General features: G+C 37.2%; 1 protein-coding gene across 1 annotated transcript in view; it reads left to right on the top strand.

Annotated features, from left to right (window-relative positions):
• Acss3 (acyl-CoA synthetase short chain family member 3) overlaps positions 1 to 13,617 on the top strand; it is a 179,364-nt gene that overhangs the window by 150,812 nt on the left and 14,935 nt on the right. The window contains exons 8-9 of the mRNA XM_055626191.1: positions 8,486 to 8,567; positions 10,433 to 10,555. Of these exons, the coding sequence (XP_055482166.1) occupies positions 8,486 to 8,567; positions 10,433 to 10,555 (205 nt within the window). The remainder of the gene's footprint in view (positions 1 to 8,485; positions 8,568 to 10,432; positions 10,556 to 13,617) is intronic.

Raw genomic sequence — 13,617 nt, 5'->3', positions numbered from 1 at the left:
TCTTCAGGAAACAGGAATTAGGCATTTCTGCAGCCCAGGGTTTCTGAACAGAATAGAGAATGAAGTTTATGTTTCAAGAAGAATAGCAAGCATCTGGAAGCTTTGTATTTTAGATGACTCATTATTTTGCTACCATCATCTGCAAGTGACATTCTCACCTTTTTAATGATTTCCTAAAACTCTGATCTCTTTTCACATAGAAATCTTTGCTGCCTTGATTATTGCTTTGCTATTCAGTATGGTCTCTTTGGAAAGGGTATTACCTAAACTAAACTACTAATTTACAGTGAGATAAATAAAAAAATAATAATCTAATTTCATTCTGCTTTCAGGAGTTAGGATAAAGAATCACAGGGTAGTAGAATGTAAAGGACAAGAATAGGCATTAACAAGATCATTTGAGTATTTTTGCATCTTTCATATCCTTTAGCTCAGCATATTGTGTTTGTATATCAGAAAAAGACCCCACTGTACCATTATTACAGAGGAAAGAATATCCCTTTATACTAGATGGTACTTAAGATATCGATGAGGTCAAAAGTGCTTGCTTGGAATACTGCCAAAAAAAGTCTCTATCTTATTTACATATAAAATCTCTCTGTATCTTATACTTTATTTATCTATTTCTTTATTTCACCATCTATCCATCTATCTATCTATCATCTATTTAAATGAATGTGTGCATATATTACAAATATTTTCAACTCTGAAATCTTTCTGCTTTTTCTCTAGTGTTACAATGAGTGTAGGCTCATGGTTCCCTGCTTAAGCATATATATTTTTTTAATGTTCAGAGAAAAGTATCTGAATTTTATTGAGATACCACATCTGGTTGGAAAGGAGCAGAAAACATTCCCTTCTTTTATCTTAAAAGAATGATGGATTCTTGATCAATTAAAGCTGTTTTCTTTTCTTTTATTTTTTTCTCACTTTTCATTCATTGTATATCCCAATCCAATTGAAGCCCCCTCCCTCAATGAAAGAAATGAACACATGATTTAGTACAAACATGAATTTGTGAATGAATGAATCAGTTGAATATTTCTTCTCGTGTCCCTTCACTTTTCATACCTTTCATCTTCTCGCCGCAAACTACCTCATGTATTAAGTCATGAACCAATATCTCTCCTAGTCAAGTACAGTGCAACATAGTGTATAGTGTAAACCAGGTGTGGTAGGGCATTCTTTAATCTTGGCACTCAGGAGGGAGAGGCAAAGCCTGGTGGATCTCTTGGATTTGAGGACAACTTGATTTACATAGGCAATTGCAGACCAGCCAGGGCCACACTGTGAGACTCTGTCTTCTGTAAACAAAACAAAAGGGATAGTCTGCTGACTATAAATTCATGCTTGCTCTCCAGTCTCTCCTTCTGTGACCTGGCCTACATGCTAGAAGTGAAAATCTTAAGAATATTCAAAATATTTCATTCAGATACTGTTTCATTACCAAGGTTTACATTATTCATACTAAGTTCTAGATTAATAAATGTAGAACCTATTAGAAAGCAAGGTTTGTCCTTCATTTGATCTTGAACTACTTGCTCATTATTAGTATTTTCAGACTTCCACTTATTGAAATTATGTTCTACTGGTTCTGTTTTTTATTTTCATAATATTTTTTCTATTTAATTATTACTTTTTAATCACATTACAGCCTGATCACAGCCCCCCTCCTTTTTCTCCTCCCAGTATCTCCTTCAAACAACCTCCCTTCTTCCTCTCTTCCCTTTTTCTCAGAGAAGGGGAGATCCTAAATGGGCATGGGTACCAACCCACCCTGGCACACCAAATCACACCAGCACTAAGAACATCCTATTCACTGAGGCCAGACAAGGCCTCTAGAGGGAAGGACTTCAAAGGCAGGCTTCAGAGTAAGAGATATCCCCGACTCCCATTGTTAGGGGACCCACATAATGACCAAGCTGAACATCTGCTGCAAATATCTAGGCCCATGCATGCTCTTCGGTTGTGGGTTCAGTTTCTGTGAACCCCCATAGTTTACTCTGTAGGTCTTCTTGTGTGTCCTTAACCTCTCTAGCTCCCTTAAGCCTCCATCCCACTCTTACAAACTCTCCCACCCTGCCACCCCCACCCAGCAGTGGGTGGGTTTGGCAGTGGGTTTCTGGATGAAGTTTTTCAGAAAACAGTTATGCTACTTGTCTGCAATCAAAAGCAATCTACAGTTTCAATGCAATTCCCATCAAAATTCAAACAAAGTTCTTTATAGATCTTGAAAGAACAATCTTCAACTTCATAGAGTAAGAAAACATGATTGCTGAAATGATCCTGTACACCAAAAGAACTTCTGGATTTTAAGCTATGTTATAGAGCAAGACTAATAAAAACCGCATGATCTTGGCATAAAAACAGACAAGTGGATCAATGGATTTGAATCAAAGACCCAGAAATAAATCCATACACCTATGGACACCTGACAACGAATCTAAAATCATACAATGGAAAAAAGACAACACTGTCAACAAATGATGCTGGTGTAACTAATGTCTGCATGTAGAAGAATGCAAATAGATCCATACTTATCATCCTGCATAAAATTGAAGTCCAAGTGGATTGAAGACCTCACCATAAAGCTGGATTAATTAAATATAATAGAAGAGAAATTGGGAAATAGTGTTGAACATATTAGCACAGGCGAAACTTTCTGAACAGAACACCAACAGCTCAGGGTCTAAGAAAAACAGTTAATAAATGGGACCTTATGAAACTGAAAAGCTTCTGAAAGGCAAAGGACACTGGCAATAAGACAAAATAGTAGCTCACAGAATGGGAAAAGATCATAAGCAACTCTGCACCTGACAGATAACTAATATCAAAAATATATAAAAATTCAAGAAAGTAAACACCAATAAACCAAATAAACCAATTAAAAGTAGGAATGGATACAGAAATTGTGATACACTTCCACAATGTAATACTACTCCACAATTAAAAACAAGGAAATCATGAAATTTGCAGAAAGATGGGTAGAACTAGAAAAGATCATTCTGAGTGAGGTAACCCAGCAGCAGAAAGACACACATGGTATATATTCACTTATAAGTTCATATTAGCTATACAATATACGGTAAACATACTAAAACCTATAATCCTAAAAAAGCTAAACAACAAGGACCCCAGGGAAGAAGCTTAATCCTCATTTAGAAGAGCAAACAGAATAGAGATCAGAAGTACGAAAAGAAAGGGACAGGAGCCTACCACAGTGGACCTCTGAAAGAGTCTGCCCAGCAGGGTATCAAAGCAGATGCTGAGACTCATAACCAAACTTTGGGCAGAGTGCAGGGAATCTTATGTAAGAAGGGAGATATAGAGAAACCTGAAGGGGACAGGAACTACACAAGGAGATAAACAGAGCCAAGAAATATGGGCCTAGGGGGCCCTGCAGAGACTGATGAATCAACCAAGGACCATGCATGGAGAGGACCTAGACCAACTGGTCAGATGGGCATGGGCAGCTTAGTCTCCATGTGGGTTCCCTAGTAAGGGGAGCAGGGGCAGTTTCTGGTGTGAACTCAGCGGTCAGTTCTTTGATCACCTGCCCCTGGGGAGTGCAGTCTTGCCAGGCTACAGAGGAAGATGTTGTAGCCAGCCTTGATGAGACCTGATAGGCTAGGGACAGATAGTAGGGGAGGAGGACCTCCCTTATCAGTGGACTGGGGGAAGGGCATGGGAGAGAAGAAGGAGGGACGGTGGGGCCAGGTGGAGATGGGGGAGGGGGCTACTGCTAGAATACAAGGTGAATACATTGTAATAAATAATAATAATTATGATGATAATAATAATAATAAATGGAGTACAGAGCTAAATGGAATTCCCAACAGAGGAATCTAGAATGACCAAGAAGCACTTGAAGAAATGTTTAATGACCTTAGTCATCAGGAAATACAAATGAAAACAATTCTGAGATTCAATCTTACACCTGTCAGACTGGCTAAGATAGAAACTCTCACATGTCAGCACATGCTGGTGAGGATATGGCACAAGGGGAACCCTCCTCCATTGCTGGTGGGAGTGCAAACTTGTACAACCACTTCAGAAATTAATCTGGTGGTATCTCAGAAATTTGGAAATAGTTCTATCTCAAGAACCCACCATACCACTCCTGGTCATATACCCAATAGATACTCCATCATACCACAAGGACATTTGCTCAATTAAGTTTATAGCACTTTTATTTGTAATAGCCAGAAACTGGAAACAACCTAGATGTGCCTCAATCAAAGAATGGATAAAGAACATGTAGTACATTTACATAATGGAATACTACTCAGCTAATAAAAACAAAGACTTTATGCAATTTGCAGGCAAATGGATGGAACCAGAAAATATCATTCTGAGTGAGGTAACCCAGACCCAGAAAGACATGCATGGTATGTACTCACTTTTAAGTGGATTTTAGCCAATAATTACAGGACAACCATGCTACAATCCACAGACCCAAAGAAGCTAAAAAAATAAGGAGGGCTCAAGGGAGGTTGCTTGAATCTTACTCAGCTGGAAATGGGGAACTGGGTAGAAAAATGGGTGGGGAAATTAATGGGTAATAGAGAGTGGGGATCAAGTGTGTGGAGATTGGGTTGGGGGAAAGGATTGGAGAGAGAATGGAAATTGGTGGGAAGGGGCATCTCTTGGACAGGGGGTCTCCCCTGTGTCTTTGGGAGTAGCCCTAGCAGAGACTCTGAGCAGTGGCCACCTCCTCTAGCCAAGTAAGACTTCCAGAGGAGAGAGAGGGACACCAACCCACCCATAAAACTTTTGACCCAAAATTTGTCTCACCTACAGAAAGTGTAGGGATAAAGATGGAGCAGAAGACTGAGGGACTGGCAAGATAATGAATTACTGGTCCAACTTGAAACCCATCCCATGGTAGATAGCCAGCTCCTGTTGTAACTCTGCTGTTTGTTGACAGGAGCCTGGCATAAGGGTTCATCTGGCTCTTAATCTTCCTGGATATCCTTTCTCTTCCATAAACTCTACCTTGATCACTCCACTGGTTTCCAAACATTTTATATTTACACTTTGTCCATGTGGGATTATCATCAAGCTTTTAGGACTACTGTTTATTTCCTTTGTTTGTGTGACAAGCTGAGACTGCCCTTGTACTCCTGATCTCCCTGAGTTTACCTTCTAAGTGCTTGGATTATGCCATTAACCACACTACCTCACCAGGCATGCCTTTATCAACATCATAAATGATAGCTCAGCTTTTAAAGAAACAAATTCAGTGTGAAACTCAAACTCCCTATCTCTATACAACTCCAGTTAAATAAAATATGAGGAAACAGCATTTTTTTTTTATCTAAAAGGAGGCTGACACATAATTAGTGTTTCTATTCAAGAATGAAGTTTATTAGAAGGGAAGGACCTCGAGGTTTTGAATCAAGCTTCAGGTGAGAGGGAGAATGTTAGGTGAAAACAATATGATATTTGTGAAGATCTAACATGATGGGTCCTTAAAGGGAAGGTGAGATTTCTCTTTTTAAAAAAAAAAAATTACTAATTACACTTTATTCACTTTGTATCCCCCCTGTGGTTCCCTCCCTTCCTCCTCCTTCTGCACACATGCCCCTCCCCCAGTACACTGATAGGGGAGGTCTTCTTTTCCTTCCTTCTGATCCTAGTCTGTTTGGTCTCATCAGGAGTGGCTGCACTGTCTTCCTCTGTGGCCTGGTAAGGCTGCTCTCCCCTCAGGGGGAGGTGATCAAAGAGCAGGCCAATCAGTTCATGTCAGAGACAGTCCCTGTTCCCATTACTATGGAACCCACTAGTAGTCTGAACTGTCATGGGCTACATCTGTGCAGGGGTTCTGGGTTATCTCCATGCATGCTACTTGGTTGGACTATCAGTCTCAGGGTAGACCCATGTGCTTAGATTTTTTTGAATCTGTTGCTCTTCTTGTGGAGCTCCTGTCCCCTCCAGGTTTTACTGACTCCCACTTCTTTCATAAGTTTCCCTGCAGTCTCCACAAAGGTTGGCCATAACTCTCAGCATCTGCTTTGATAGTCTGCAGGGCAGAGCCTTTCAGAGCCCCTCTGTGGCAGGCTCCTAAATTGTTCCCTGTATTCTCCTTCTTCTGATGTCCATCCTCTTTGCCTTTCCAGATGGGGATTGAGCATTTTAGCCAGAGTTCTCCCTCTTGATTAGTTTCTTTAGATGTACAGATTTTAGTAGGTTTATCTTATATTATATGTCTATATGAGTGAGTATATACCGTGTGTGTCTTTCTGCTTCTGGGATAGTAAACTCACTATATCTGACAGAGGGCTACTATCCAGTATATATAAAGAACTACAGAAGTTAAAAAGCAACAAATTAAGTAATCCAATTAAAAATAGGAAACAGAACTAAACAGAGAATTCTCGATAGAAGAATATCGAATGGCAGAGAAACACTGAAAGAAATGCTCAACGTCATTAGCCATCAGGGAAATGCAAATCAAAACAACCCTGAGATTTCACCTTACACCCATAAGAATGGCTAACATCAAAAACTCAAGTGACAGCAGATGCTGGGGAGACTGTGGAGAAAGGGAAACCCTCCTCCACTGCTGGTGGGAATGTAAACTTGTACAACCACTCTAGAAATCAATCTGGCACTTTCTCAGACAATTAGGAATAGTGCTTCCTCAAGATCCAGCCATACCACTTCTAGCCATATATCCAAAAAAGGCTCAAGTACACAACAAGGATATTTGCTCAACCATGTTTGTAGCAGCTTTATTTGTAATAGCCAGAAGCTGGAAACAACCAAGATGCCCCTCACCTGAGGAATGGATACAGAAATTGTGGTACATCTACAAAATGGAATATCATCCAGCAATAAAAAAAAAAACAAAAAACAAGAAAATCATGAAATTTGCAGGTAAATGGTGGGAACTGGAAAAGATCATCCTGAGGTTTCTCTTAATAACCTGGACAGGAGCGTCATTAAAATAAGAGAGATGAGTGAGTTGAGTGTGGAGATTGTGGGGAAGGTGCACAGGTACATAAAAAACAGAATTTTTGATTTTCTGTAGATACAGTAAGACAAACACTTGTTTTACAAGATGTTTCTCAGTACAGCCTGCTCTCATTATGGAAAATATACATGTAGATAGCTGGCTCCATATTCCTCTGCACTCTAAACTCTAAACCCTATTATCCTTACACCAGTATGGATGTCTGTCATAATTTATTATCATAACTTCATTTTATCTTTTTCTCAGATGTAATAAAGAGGTATTTCTTAAACCTGTGTCTTTCAAAAAAAATGACACTATGAGTGTTAGAAGGGACTTATACCATGATATATTTTATGGGAGCAATTGAGACCTCTTCAATGTGTATCCGCAGCGGGTTTATTCTTGTTTATTTAACCGATAATTTGCTCCACTCATCATTGCTGCTCCTCCTAGCCCTTTGCAGAGTTTGATTTTTCACTAAACGTCTGTTTTACATCTCTCTCTTTGGCATCTCAATGATGCCCTTAATGTATTTGTTAGAGGTTGTTATATTCACGTTACATGTCAGTGTTTAAAATCGACTTTTACTCTTTTTTGCAAAACTGTTAACATGCCGATATAAAACAAACTGATAAAGCAAAACTATTTACATGATGGTTTAGAAGGGATTAGCATGGTAAAGTCATTTGAAAGAGCCTAGGGGCCTTATCACCTTCAGCCTGCTGCCTTTAAACAGATTAAATGATGGTCAGGAAAGCTAAGGGCTGCAAAGGTGGTACCATTGAGTCAGCATTTCTATAGCTTTTGCTGTTGTTTTGCATTTTGAGATTACCAAATTCTTTCACATGAATGTTCTGTAATTGCATGATGTCTTGAAATAATGACATCTTTTTGTTCTTGAGAGAGGGAGGGAGAGAAGGAGTTAGAGAGAGAGACAGAGAGAGAGAGAGAAAGGAAATTAAGAGTCTGAATAAGGAAAAAGTTGAGATACTGGCTAAACGTGGAGGCAAAGGGAAATGTCAGCTTGGATGTCCAGGTGGTAATCAAAGCTGCTCCCACATGGATTAATCTTTTCTGACACAGGTGGGAATAAAATTCAATGCTAGTGTGCTTGATATTAGAATAGGCTTCTGACCTTCTGGCCCCCTCTCATCTCAGCATGGAAAATCCTGTGTGGAGTAGATGTGTCATGTTGCCTCATCTCTCTCTCATTTTCACTTTTCAGTGTAATAATTGGCTTAGTGATTTATTTTAAACTGAAAGACTTGGCAGTTCTCATGAAATAGATTGTTTATTTGTATTACAATGTTGTATGTATCCTGTTAAGAAACTATGATTATTCTTAAATAATTGTATTATGATATTATACTCTTCTTGCCCTCAAATTAAGCATGATGCTCCCAGCAAAATAAGGGTCTGCATTTGAATAGATGATTTCGTTAGCCCAAATGGGAAATAATATTAATAGTCATTATTGATTATCGTTATTATTTTGTTCATAGAAATGTTATCTTCTCTGTGTTTAAGGTTGCCATTACCACCTGGGGCTTTTTCAGGACTCTGGAAGAATCAGGAAGCATTCAAGCATTTATACTTTGAGAAATTTCCTGTAAGAACTTTAATATGCTTTATAATTTTATGTGCTTTTATTTTTGTCTTTTTTTACTATGAGTATCACAATATTTTGAAATTAAAGCCAGTAAAATTGGACTCCAATAATTTTAGACTTCTTACTGGCATCTTCTGTACAGTCTGAGAACAAGCAGGCAATTGGAACTAGGAAGTCATTAGGAGCCCCAACGTCCTCTACACTTAGTTACATGAGTAAATCTAATGGATCTTCGACCCTATTATCTGTGTTTAACAGCTTCATTTAATCTTTTTTTTTTTTGTCTTAAAATATCATTTTATTTCTAAATAAATAAGTGGCCAGGGACAGTATCTTTAAGCCTAGCCCCTTGTTCCAGGGACCTCGATGACAAAGTGTGTCTTCCTGTGTGCCATTTTGTTATTCATCTGTTATCCCATGCCAAGGTGATGCGCACTGCGCTCCTTGCAACACTTTGTTAACAGTACATCCTACCCTCACCTTGCCCTTATGATGTGCCAGGTAAAAGCGAGTGAATGATGAGAGTAGCCTCAAAACAATGAATCCAAGTAGTTAGCATTCTGTCTTTCCTGTGTGTGAGTGAAGATAGATGCCCCTCTCAACTAGACGAATGGCCAGGATTAAAATAGCTTTCTTTAGAAAGACACCTCAGAATCAAGTGACCTCAACAGCCAAGACTGAACATTCTCCTGATAGAATGTGGCAGAAATATTTGTCATTTGAGTTGATTCCAGTCAGCCAATTTGGTCTTTATGATGGGCCATAGGTAATTCATCAGAGTACTGATACAATTCATTATCACATGATAATGATGACAAACAATATATACATGTGATTTTAACATGATTAACTTTAGGCTCAAAAGCCTCAGTGCACGGTCAGACTCCATGAAGCACCTCTCCATTTTGCCTTGATTCCTTACTTTAGGCCTCTCATCTACAGGCTGAAGAAAAGCATGGGTCAAGCAAGCTAATTGGAGTTCGTACAACTTAGACGTAATACAGCTGAGGCTGAAACCAAAATAGCCTACCCTTCACTGTTTCTCTAGATGGTCTTTCATAACTGCAGAATACAATAAGAACTGCAATTACCAAGGGTTTATGCTGTTTCTGCCCTCTGCTGTATACACCATTTTGTAGTGATCACCGAAGTCTGGTGAGGAAGAGTTTAGTAAGTTATTTAAGAGAGGAACATACCAACAATTAGGAAGGTTAAGATACACAAATAGTCACTTGTTTGGATTTGGATTATTTGGTACACAAGTATCAAATAAATTAGAAGTACTAAAGAAAATAATATGTATTTTTCTTTTTACTTTTTATTCTTGATTTTTCTTTCTATTGTAATTCATAAACCAACAAAGATGTGTTACTTTGAGATTAAGGAAAATATTATATTTCATATTGATTATTAAGCTGTACTGAGGCCTGACTTCAATCCCAATCAATGTCAATGAACTCGTGATTTCTTTCTGGAATTTTTATAAAAAGGTTTTGAAATCGATAAAATTTGAGATCACTCTATTAAAAATTTCTTTGTTATACCAAAATATATCAGAAATATTGAGCCAGCACTTCTGTGTTTAAAAAAAAGTAATTGGGTTCACAAATGTTAGAATTCTGAGTTCAAATACTTACTGAACACATGTAAGGACATTTTTACTTATTTCTGGTTGTTAAAGAAACAAAAAAAAATCTAGTTATTATTCAAAACCAAAAGCAATTTAATCTCAAAACCCTGTAAAAATAGTCCTGGGCTCACAATGAATCCATTTAGGTCACATTTTACATTTCACCAACCTTTAAAATGGTCATGCTGTTTCCTACCACTGCATGCTAACTGAACATATGTGTTCTTGTTTTCAGGGATATTATGACACTATGGACGCTGGCTACATGGATGAGGAAGGCTACGTGTATGTTATGTCTCGTGTGGATGATGTCATAAATGTTGCAGGCCACAGGATTTCTGCAGGCGCTATTGAGGAGGTATTGATGAATACTGCTTTCACCAAGTGCTGACTCTGAATAGTAGTGGACTGAAGAAACCCTGAGGTTTCACCTGAATACTGGCCATGCCTTCATTTGTGAGAAAGGCTAGATTTACCTATCTGTGTCTCTCTGTTTCTTACTGTTATGTGGATTTTCATCTTCTTCACACTCGCTCTTTCCTATATTCTAGGTGAGTCATTTTAAGCAGTTGCACCTACTTGTTCTTTATGGAAATGCCTGTGTACATTTGCTGTTTGCTACCTGATTCTGTTCCATGGTTTAGCACTCCTTCATAATCAGGCTTGGTTTTAGCCTTCAAATAATTTGAATTAACTATAATTTTTACTCTCAATACCTGTCATTTTTTTTCAGTGTAATTTATATAAGCATCCAACATTGTGCTTTTAATTTTATTTTTAATTAAATTGGATAAATATATTTTAATTAATAAACTGATATTTTATATTTGTAGCTTTTTGTATCCATCATTAGAAGACAACATATAAATAATTTCAACAGTGCAGATGAATTACTTAATATTATCTTTATATTCTGACCCTCATAACTCTTGGCAAACTTGGATTTTTTTTTTGCTAATAAGATTAGGCCTAACATAAAATTTCATATATGTGACATAAATACAGTATTGCAAACAGTTGGGTTGGAATATTTTTTGTAGGATAATATCTTGGTGATCTTTTGAAGTTTCTGTGGGCATCCATAATTCTGTTCCTTTAACATTCCCATATAGAATTACATTGCTTAGATGTCCTGATGAGTTTATGTATCTATTTATCCATTGGACAAATGAGTTATTCTATTTTTGGACAATTGTCCATAATAGTTTTGCATTCATTCAATTTCAGGTTCTTTAGTTGTCAACCATTTTATTGCTGTAGGCTAAATACTTACAGTGTATTTACTAGGTTATATGAGAGTACCTATGTACATTTAAGATAAATTGCCAAACTCTTCTTAAGTAGATGGACCTTTTGTATACCCATTGGCAGCATTTGGTTAGTATTTCTTTTTATCCTTTTGTAGAACTTTGCATTGTTACTAATCTTTAAACCATTCAAATAGGTGTATAACAATACTTTATTATGTTTGTTTTTCACTGAGATAACATTTTAAAATGTAGATTGAACAGCTTTGCATGCTTATTAGTCATGCATATATATTTTGATGGACTGTCTGAAAAATATTCTTGTTTTGTTTTAAACATCTTGATTAGCATTTTATTTATATAGTTTTTTTTCAGTATTATTTTCTTTTTCCCCACGGAATCATCTTACAATCAGTAGTTCTCAACCTAAAGGTGATGACACTTTTAGGGGTCAAATGATCCTTTCACAGTAGTTGCCTAAGGTTATCAGAAAACACATTTCTATTGTGATTTATCATGGTAGCAAAATTACAGAAATGAGGTAACAATGAAAACAATTTTTTTAGTTGGGGGTCACCAGAACATGAGGAACTGTATTAAAGAGTCACAGCCTTAGGAAGATTCTGAACTACTGCCTTAACTTAACTGCCACAAGCCAGATATTTGAATGGTCTGTTTTCAGCTCACATAATTCATTAGTCTGGCATTTGTCTGGGATCAGGCTATACTGATACTGAGGCTCTGAAGTGTATCTTGGGGTCAGATAGTATGTTCTCTGCATTCACTGTTCTTTCTCAATATCGGGTTAGCTGCTCTAGCTCTTCAGCTTTTACAGACATGATGAGCTTTTCTCTGGCTACAACAAATGCTTTCACCAATGTTGACTGTTATAGAAAAATCCATTGACATTATATCTATACTTTGGCTTGGGAAAAGTTATGACTAAATGACTTTGACTTTCTAATCCATGAGCTTTATGTACTTCCTTGTTGTTGTATGTACTCTTTGATACTTTATGATTCCATAATATATTTTGTGAAAATATTTGGGCAGATCCATAGTCAAAAATTTGATGCTTAGCTATTGAAGGTATTGTATGTATTTTTAAGTAATTTAAAAATACTCATTGCTAGTAAATATAATTATTACAAACTATTCTAAACTTTGATGTACTCTGGTACTTTGCTAACTATATGTTATTTAATTATAATTTTTTAAGTATCTTGATAGAGTCTGTGTACAAGCCTATTATCTGTGAATGAAGTTTTTTTTTTCCTCTATTTTTAATCTTAGGATCTTATGCTTATTTTTCTGCTCTTTGGGAACTAGATAAAATTTCCAATGTAATACTAGTAAGAATTGTGAAGCCAACAAGATGGCTAACACATTTATGGCGAGCACATTTATGGGTTAGAATAGATGTAATGCCCAGGTTAGGGTGGGGTTACACTGTGACAAGATGGTGATGTTCTGTTTTGCTTTGTTTTGTATGGACGTAGAAGACCAGAATTTCTGAAGCCAGTGGTGCTTTTCTTGTTTCATACCTGAAGTGTGAAGGAATTTTGTCTCTGATATTCATCTAGGTTCCCAAGTACGAAACACAGATATATCTTGGTGAAGTTTTCAGCTCTCAGACTCCTCCACATTGAACCTCCATCAAGTTATCCATTCAATTTTAGGTTTTCTTACCCTAGCACTTGGTCCTGTGGATTTTTTTCCAGGAGGGTGTGATTGTCTGTCTCCCCCTTTTGCCTTCACTCTTTAATGTATGCCTTCCCCAAAACAAAACACAACAAGATAAAACAAATCAATTAATCTTCCACTTCGTCCTGTGATTGGCTGCCAGGATAGAGTCTGCTTTTAAAGCTCCATACAGAATTCAAAAGCCTTTATAAACTTTGGCTTTCTGCTCACCACTCGCTGGTCTCTGTGTGCTCGGGCTTCCTGTTCTGCCCTAGCTAGTTATTTTTCAAACTTTTCCTGGTTATACTTATTGGAACTTCTACATTTTGAGGAACTTCCCATAATCATATATCTGTCTGTCTGTCATCTGTCTGTCTATAATCTCTATTTTTATCTCTATCTATCATATCATCTATCTATATATATAGATAGAGATAGATAAGATAGATAGATAGATAGATAGATAGATAGATAGATAGATAGATAGATA

This window comes from Psammomys obesus, unplaced genomic scaffold (assembly GCF_907164565.1).
Source record: "Psammomys obesus unplaced genomic scaffold, mPsaObe1.curated_primary_1811, whole genome shotgun sequence".
Lineage (NCBI taxonomy): Eukaryota > Metazoa > Chordata > Mammalia > Rodentia > Muridae > Psammomys > Psammomys obesus.
This window is presented reverse-complemented; position numbering and strand designations above follow the sequence as displayed.